Here is a 9,438-nt window from a genome sequence, read left to right as displayed (position 1 = left end):
TATATATATATATATATATATATATATTGGCTACTTTATTTTTTTTTCTTTGCCATTATTCTGCATGAGCAGAAAGAAAGATAGAAATCTTATGACATCACTGTTTGGTTATCCACAGTCACAGGGTGTTGTCGTAGCTAGTGGACCTCCTAGTGGAGTAATTCAGCAGTCACAGGGCCAGTCACGGAACTAAACCCAGCATTTGTCAGACCTCTCCCCCAGAGGCACGCCTCTCAGATGCCACCGAGTGCTTGAGCTCCCATAATGCTCTGCCACCGAGCATTACAGACAGAGAATGAAAATAAAAACAAGAATAACAGCATAAGCAGAACACAAAGAGGAAAAGATCTGAGGTACAGCCTTTCAGCTGTTTAGAAACCGGATGAATAATACTGGAGGTGTGGGAACGTACCACGCTGAACTAATACTCTTAAATATCTGTTCTTGTGCAATTAACAGTCCCCACACACACATCCCTTTACACCACTTTGAGCTATGTGTCATCTGTCATCCCATTCCTAATAAATGTGTCTGTCAAGTCCTCCCTCCCAGCTCTCCGTTGACTGATAGCTTACTTCAGGATGCTCCTCTAGTGAACAACACTTCTCTGAGCATATGCTTAAGCAAGCTCTCTCTCTCTCTCTCTCTCTCTCTCTCTCTCGCTCGCTTTCAGTTTCAGGATCCATTTTGTGAATCGCAAATACGTAGAAACAATTTTGAGTTCCTGCAATGTGTGTGCTTTGATGAAATTGCTCATACTATAAAAAGATGACGAAATAATTTGTTATTCTGAAAACACACAAACATTTTCTATTTTTTTATATTTACTCTGTGTGGATATGTGTAATTATTGCTTCTGGCATATGACTTGTTTTTGTGATCTTGTGAAAGTGTTGGCATCTTACTGCTGTTCTTACAGAGTCTTGTTACCACAGCCGCTTTGACTTCTTTGGAAGTGTTTAGCTGACAGCTACTCTTAATCTACATCTAAGAAAATCTCCTAGAGACAGACACACAGAGAAAAACTCATAAATCTTGCCTGCTCTCAAACTAAAATCGCTTTTTCAAAGTAGAGCTCAGTTTTAACACTTCTAAATCAGTTGTACATTTCCCACACTTATGAAATTCGCAAGCAGAAATTGTTTCAATTTTAAACAGTCGCTCTGAGTGATGTCTACAGTCTGGAGAGTTCGGGTTCCCTCAGCGCTCTGAACTGTCAGGCTATTACTGTACAGCATATGGCAGCCATTTCTTAAGACTTAAAGGGGAGTTTTTAAGCATGCTTTGACATTTTTACATGTCATCCTGTGCAATTCCCTTCTACATGAGCATCTTAACACTGACATGTGTATGCAATAAGCTCAGTTTTTGTACTGTGTACTAATTGAGCATAACAGAATGTCGTGATTTGCAACTTTTCTAATGAACCCTTATGCCTAAAAGTGGCATTGAACCTTTGTGTTGTATTCAGACGCAGTTCCAGTAAAATGTTTTGAATGGCTGTTTCAGATTCCCTTAACAATAGATACACTACCTTCCTAAAGTTTGAGGTTGGGAAGATTCGTAATAAATATATAAACACGTAAACATGCAAACGCTTCAGGTGGGAAAAAATATCAGATTTTAAATAACTGCTATGTAAATGTTTAAATCCAAGTGTTTTTTGCAATTATAGTCATGCATAGTACATTGATTGATAACTCTTTTCAGGCCTTGGTGGATAGCGATGAAGAATGGAAAATTGACCGTTGCATGGTCTATAATAATATGCACATAATACCTTGCAAATCTACATACTATTTTATGATGCGTAGATTGCAAATCCATTGAAAATAACCATTAATGTACAGAGTCAGATACATGCACATTAATATAAAATAATTTATATTTAAATAATTTAAATAATTTAAATAATTTTATGTTTATGTGGGAAGGACAATTAACCATTTAACTGAACATTAGCTTCAGTGGAAGTTAACTTAATTTTGTATTGTTGGTTACTGCATTTTGTTTTTTGCTTTCCTCACACAATAATTGTCAGACCCCCCGCAATACTACCGCGGACCCCCTGTTGAAGACCCCTGAGGGTAATGTTTACACAAGGGAATATTAAACAATCTTTTGTGAAGAAATAGTGAAACCAAAAATGAGAATACTTTTTTTTTGCACTGCAGAATTTAAGATACAGTACAGCAATCGGATTGAACTGATTCATACTGACACAAATGTAGTCAATGTCACAAAGACAGTCACAGAAAGCGAGAGCCCCAGAGAGGCGCCACTCCCCATTTTTCCTTATAAAAAAGCCCTGCATTGCAGCGCAGTCGAGGCTGAAGTCAGTGGGCAATACATTAATGCAGGCAGTGGGACTCAGGCTGGAAGTACAGCGCTCCTACTCGCTGATAAAGTCCTCAGTAGGCCCTCACGATCAGGGATCAGGGTACAGTGGTACCTCAGTCTGTCATAGTGGATGATGATAACAGAAGCAGTTGATAAACCCATGTGCACACCGGCTCTTCTGCCGCTCTCATCAACAGTCTAGAAAAACCTTCCCACAGTCTGTCTTCTCTGCTTTCTTATTTCTATTTCAAGAAATTGTCAATTGTCACACTGCCACGGTGTCCGTAGCATCCGCTCATAGATGTGTACATTGACTCAAATGTTATGTGATTCTCTGTGAGAGATGGAACCTATCTGTTATGTGAATATGTTATGTAAGAAACTGCTTTTTATTTAGATTCAGTGCTCCCATTAGAGTTACCTTTCTTATAATACATTGTAACTTGTTTTGCATATACAATTTCAATGAGCTGTAGAAATTTAAAACCTTCACTTGATGTCAAACATCGATTATTGTTTTGGATAAAGTGTTGTGCTTTCATGGCTGAATCACGTCTATGCTTGCTCTACAGTCTGTTGAAGTTTAGTGGTGATACTATATTTAATTTCAAGTACATAAAAAATTAATAAATAATGCAATAATTTAATGATTTATTTATCTGTATCGTACTGGCCCAAAATCCTGCAATGACAAGAAACACTTGTCGTTTTCTTGTCAACACTATCACCTTAAGTTCTTAAATTCATCATATTTTTTATATAACTATTCATCAAAGGGGCTTCCTCAGACAGCACGAAGGGATGTACCTTTCAGTTTGGCCAGGAGCAAAAACATTCAAATCAATGCTAAAGCTTTAACCTAAATGCCGTCTCTCCAGAGCAAGAAAATCATTTCTCTGGCTTCCTTTACTCTGCCCTAAGACCTCTGCGGTGATCATTGAATGGGAGGGAGCTTTGCTATCAGACTCATTTACAGACATGACAGGAAGATCAAACAGCACATCTCCACTCACTCTGTTTCTTTCCCTCCACCCCCTATCCTCTCCAGATGTCATTGTTAATACTAAATCAGTGCTGTTACTTCATTCTGATTTGTATTGGCTGCCTTTTCTGCTAACCAGGTACAGGAGCATGTTTATCCTGTGATTGCCCTTGACATTTTAATAAGAAACGTCGAGCCCTTGACCCAAAGCTTCTGCCGCTATCTGCAGAGAATCCAAATTCTAAGACGGACAGACAAAGTTGAAGCCACTGATGATTGTATTTTGCCACATTCATTTGTTTTCCATGATTGTTACAATCAAAATGTTACGGTCTCTCAGTTGTAAAACAGGAATAATACCAATACCAAGTTTTCAGAAATTAATAAAAACATTGGTGGAGAAAGTGGAAATAAATCAACAGTGTAATGAACTGCTCTTGTTTTCTCAGATTAAGAAATCAAACATCTGTTAGCTTTGTTCTGAGCCCTAGACTGAGTAAATTACAGAAGATCACTGAATTTCACTGCCGATTTGACTTTCGTTCTCCATGGCATTTGTGTTTTCATGTTGTAGCAGGTGGTTAATCCTTAAAAATACACTTTCCAGTTTTTAAGCGAAATTAGCAAACACAAGCTAATCTCATCTCTTAACCCCCCCCCCCCCTCCCATTTGCAGCATTAAATGATTTATCTTTTGACTTGCCTAAGTACACGCTTTATTCCTTATTTTGTCTTTGTTTCTGTCTGAATTTGACTTGATTGAGTTTGCTATGCTGATTTTTTACTGGCGCTTCAGTGCCATATGGATGAAGACAACAAAAGATTAGGGAGAAATTGGGAAAAGAGGCAGAAAGACAGAAAGGGGAAGATGACAGGTAGGATCACAAGATTTCAATTTTTTCAGTCCCTCAGAGCAATTTAAAGGAAAGCACTTCCTCTCCTCAGTGTTTCCAATTTTTGGCTTGCTGTTTTTGTAGTCTGCGAGGAGTCGGCGGAGCACTCCATTCGTCAAGCTTTTTTTCCAATTTAGTCCTGAGATTACATGACTATAACTTCAGTTCCTTCTTTGAAAAAGACATTAGACATGAAGGGCCTCACTGTGGGCTATACTTGTTGTCTTGCCAATGCTAGCTATGTTATTGGAACATTTAACAAGCTTTTTCGAGTGAGGGAATACCGTGTTTGATTTAACATGTTGCCACATTTGTAACATGCAGTATATTAAATAAAGGTTTAAAGGTCTGCAACCTGAAAATGAGATTTTCCCAGTAAACAGAAATTAATCTCACTGGCATAATGATGATAAGATGCTAACGGAACTGACCCTAAAATGCCATGGTCGATGTCGAAGGAAAATAATTATGGTTTAAATAATCTTAATAAAAAAAGCAGAGACAGATCACTTGCTCTCAAGCTCCGTGAGAACTGAAAAATTAATTTTAAGAAGGGGTGGAGGAAATGAAATGCCGTCAGACTGAGTCCCAGTTTAAGATTATTAATATATTCAAATACTAGTACAGTACTGTTCTTCTTTTTTTTTATGTAGTTCATTTTTTACACACATCGTGACTCATGTGCACTCTAGTGCATCTCTAGTTTTTTAGGCAGTATAAGCAGAAAAATTATACATTTTGGTCACTATATTTCTATTTCATTTTCCCTGGGGTTGCACCCAAACCATTAAGAAGACAAGCACACATCCTTTACCAGAGGTTATTAGAGACAGAGCGCCAAGGTTCATTAAAACATTTCAATTAAATCATCGGCACACAGGGAGAAGGATCATTACCTATGGAGTGTGCTCTGTTTTCTGAATTTCATGCTCAGGTGGCCAAGAACTCCTCCACTGAGTGCTGCACATTGATTGAAAAGATGACGTCCTCATGCTTGGCTCTGGTTTCATTGCCTGTTCCATAGCCCAGCGTGGCCTTAAACTTCCTTACATACCAAAAAGAGGAGTCGTATTTTACACTTTTGTGGCAGCTATTGACTTCCTGCAACAAAAACATAATTTTCTTTTACCAAAAATTTTGGGACATTTTTCATCTGCCCTTTTTTTTTCTTTAACACATTTCAATAGTTTTACCAAAAGCTACGAATATCCCTTTTTCAGAAGTTCGCTTGATGATTACTGATGTGTAAATGCAACCTCATAACCACAAATATTTCAAATATTTTTGCTAATTTATTAAGATTTTGAACTGAGAAACAGAAAATCCTGTTTTCTGTGACATGTCTCCTTTAAGGGCGTCTCAAGTCTCAAGTTCTGACTGGCCAAGTTTATTGCCAGTGATGGATTATGCGTCCCCTTTAGCCATAATTTATCATTACTGTCTGCCCACCATGGCCTATCACAGGGTTTTTAATTGGTTAAAATATGTGCATTCCTGAATGATAATTATTGCTTGTTAGGAGTGTTTCCCATCATCCATTATAGGACATGTGTCATGGGACTCTACCTACTGCCCTATTAGAATAGCCCCCAATGTATTCTCTGTATATAACTGTGAATATTGCTGATGATGTGTTTCTGCTACTAAAATCAGCAATTATATAACAGTGATTGTATAGTTTTATAAGAACACTAGTAATCTTGTTAATAATCACATATCCTGTTTCAAGAGATATTTTAAGCTTTTCTCTTACCTTGAGGCAAAATGCATGCTTGTGTATTTTAGGTTGATGTGAAACTGGCTTATGCTCAGAGCTAGTGATCTAAAGGTTGCTAGCTTGATCACTGCAATTAGCAAGCCATGAGCTTTTAGCATTGTGCCCCTAATGCCGAGTTTACACTGCACGATTTTAGCCCGATTTTTCACTCGCCGACAAGTTTTGCGAAATAGCCGACAAATGCCCGAAATCGGAGGCAAATCGGTGCTCGTTCACTTAAATGATTTTAGCAAATGGCTGCAATATAACAAAGAGTGAAAAATTTAAGGGGGTCTGAATACTTTCCGTACCCACTGTATATTGTAGTAATTGGGCGGGTTTTGTAGCGAAAACCTGGCAACCCTGCACCAGACAGAGCTGTCGGCGATTCTTCCTATTGTAAAGTCATACAGTGTGTAACCTCCTGTCGTCGTTCCATCGTGCAGTGTGAACACAGCAACAACTGAATGCTACCCCAGATAGTCGTTCAGTGTGAAACCAACAGTGATTCGACGTCTTTGAAAATCGTGCAGTGTGAACTTGGCATAAGCAAGGCACTTAACCTCAAGTTGCTTACTATTCCTTCCTTGCCTGCTACTTTTTTAAAGGTACTGTAGAATTTGCACTTTTGCTCTCTTGCTATGCCCAAACATTGCCATGTCAAATGTAGTCATGTACTCTTTTATGAAATAACTATTTTCTTCATTACAATGTAGTTGTTGCCTTAGGTAATTTTTTTAAAAGATTTTTGTTCACCCAAAAATGAAAATTATGTAATTAATTACTCACTCTTTTGTCGTTGCAAACCCGTAAGACCTTCGTTCATCTTCGATTTATGAATAAAGTCATTATTTTTAGTTTTCATTGCACACAAAACGTATTTTCATAGCTTCATAAGATTACGGTTGAACCACTGATGTCACATGCACTATTTTAACAATGTCCTTACTACCTTTCTGGGCCTTGAATTTGTTAGTTGTGTTGCTGTCTATGGAGAGTCAGAAAGCGCTCTGATTTCATCAAAAATATCTTAATTTGTGTTCCGAAGATGAATGAAGATCTTACGGGTTTGGAATACCTTGATGGTGAGCATTTAAAGAGAGAATTTTTATTTTTGAGTGAACTATCCCTTTAAGGCCTCTTAAAACCACTTTGGTTTGGAATTTTGCCATCAGATATATACAACTCTGTTAATTGATTCAAAACATGTGCATTCCATAAGCAAAATGGCATATTTCAAATTGCACACTTCCAGGGGAAAACTGCCATTTAGATGGATGTGAATGGTGTCTTTATCCAGGTATTACAGGCCCTCTTGAAGAATCTCAAGTGAATAGAGTGTTTACGTAACAGTGTGTTGGTGCTAATGCACCTATAAACGTGCCTTCTGTTCAATTCCGTTGCGCTCCATCTAGCTGTTTTTAACACCAGAACGCTCTCTCCTCCACATCATGAGTAGACATGCCCCTTACTGCTGATTGGCTACAAGTTTGTTTTGCTAGTCAGCCCGAATCAGTTTTCTAAAGCATTTTTTAAAAATCGCTTACCCCACCTTTAAGCTCTCCATTAGAAAATGTGTTAAACCTGGAGTTTGCCGCTTGTAAATGCCCTACAGTCAGAGCTCCAAGTACAAGTTCAAGTGCTGGACAGTTTATGTAGGACATGAGCTGATCCCTGCTCTCTCTGTCTCTTTTCTCCTAGCTAAGGAAGGCTGTTATGGACCACATATCTGACTCTTTCCTGGAGACCAACGTGCCTCTGCTGGTGCTGATAGAGGCGGCCAAGAGCGGTAACGAGAAAGAGGTTAAGGAGTATGCGCAGGTCTTCCGCGAACACGCCAACAAGCTGGTGGAGGTGAGTAACATATAACACCCCCTCACTCAACTCCCTCACTCAACTCCCTCATCTCATTCAGCCCGAGCGGATGATTCTTATCTGGGGCACCGCAGGCCACTATCAGTCAGAGCACGAGTTGGCCTTTAGGAAGTCATCCGCCAAGCCAAGGCAATTTAATGGTGGAATATGGTGCAGTGGAGCTCAATTCTGTAATGACAAATTTGTGTTTGATAACATGGATTTGGATCACAGAGGGGGAATGACACCAGGGAATGGCTTTAACATTTTCTTTTTTCCTCTTTAATATCTCTCGTGACTCGACTTCAAAGATGCAGTTCATTCCCATTATCAAAGAGCAATATGGTGACTGAGGTAAAACGGCTGAATGGGAAAGAGACGCTTATCTGAAGGTTGGTGTTAAAGGTTGATATGTCAAAAATGCAAAAGGGCATATAACGTATACTGAACTGAACTTTTTGAAAGTGTTAGAGGATCACTTCTGAGTAAAACAGATAAATCATGACGTTGTCTCACACTTGCTTTCGCTCAATATATAGGCTTTAGCACACAGAAGCATGAGTGCACACATTTTCCTAGCTATATACAAGGGGGCATACACCACAGTTTTATTACACGAGAGCTCAAAAAAAACTGTACACAAAACAGTGAGATATTCTGTTTGCTGTTAAAGCCTGTAAGTGGCATCTAGATCAGAATCAGAAGAGCTTTATTACCAAGTATGTTTACACACACAAGGCATTTGACTTGTCGACAGGAGCTTCCATTGCAGAAGAAAGTACAGACATAGTGCAGACATACATAGGAATAACACAGTAGGGATGGAATATAACACTAATATACAAAAAAAAAAAACAGACATTAAAGGTCCCATATTGTCAAAACTGAAATTTCCTGGCTTTTTTCATGATAACTGAGATCTAGGTGCTATGTAACTACCATATACGTTTCAAAACAGTCAGTCCACAGTAAAATTCATACAGCCTGCTTAAAGTAGCTGTGATTTTTCACGAACCGTTGTGATTTCCGTAAAAAGTTGACTTCAGAACTACACAGTCACCGCCTTCAGTCACCACCCTGAGCACCGCCCACAGTCCCACTCTCCTTTTGCCAAACCCCCAGACAACATCACGTCCATGCTGTTGCTGAGCAAAGACAACAGGGAAACATGTCGAAAAGGTTAACTTTAACCACAAAATGATGCAAGAAACATAGACATATGGCAAGAAATCTGTAGACACACCCATAACAACAAAATACTTTATTTAACCTTTTCTGATAAGAAGTGTGCGCTGCAAACGCGAGCATTTTTGACGATCGTTTCTGTCCAGTCTGCTCGTTTTATCACGTTTAACCACAGCTGTCGTCGGATTTTTGTCTGGCAGTGGCAGCAGATATGCGATCAAATTTCTAATTTGAGGCTGTATTACATCGATTCTGGCACCCAACATCACAACAAGACGATATTTAAGCTCCTTATGTAGCCGAATCTGCGCTGGTTTGAATGGGCCGCCTCCAGTTTCCCCTTTGTTTTGCTGCCTCCAGCTAGCGCTGTGACGTCGGCTGACCCTAGTTACCTGTGGTTGGCCTGGCCGTGCGTCACTCAGAAAACA

At 39.1% G+C, this 9,438-nt stretch overlaps 1 protein-coding gene across 1 annotated transcript in view; it reads left to right on the top strand.

Annotated features, from left to right (window-relative positions):
- The window catches only part of LOC107706127 (catenin alpha-2-like), a 440,403-nt gene that overhangs the window by 410,399 nt on the left and 20,566 nt on the right, over positions 1-9,438 (top strand). Inside the window, exon 9 of the mRNA XM_016509710.1 lies at positions 7,673-7,825. Coding sequence (XP_016365196.1) covers positions 7,673-7,825 — 153 coding nt within the window. The remainder of the gene's footprint in view (positions 1-7,672; positions 7,826-9,438) is intronic.

This window comes from Sinocyclocheilus rhinocerous, unplaced genomic scaffold (genome assembly GCF_001515625.1).
Source record: "Sinocyclocheilus rhinocerous isolate Xijiao unplaced genomic scaffold, SAMN03320098_v1.1 scaffold3309, whole genome shotgun sequence".
In the NCBI taxonomy this organism is placed as follows: domain Eukaryota; kingdom Metazoa; phylum Chordata; class Actinopteri; order Cypriniformes; family Cyprinidae; genus Sinocyclocheilus; species Sinocyclocheilus rhinocerous.
This window is presented reverse-complemented; position numbering and strand designations above follow the sequence as displayed.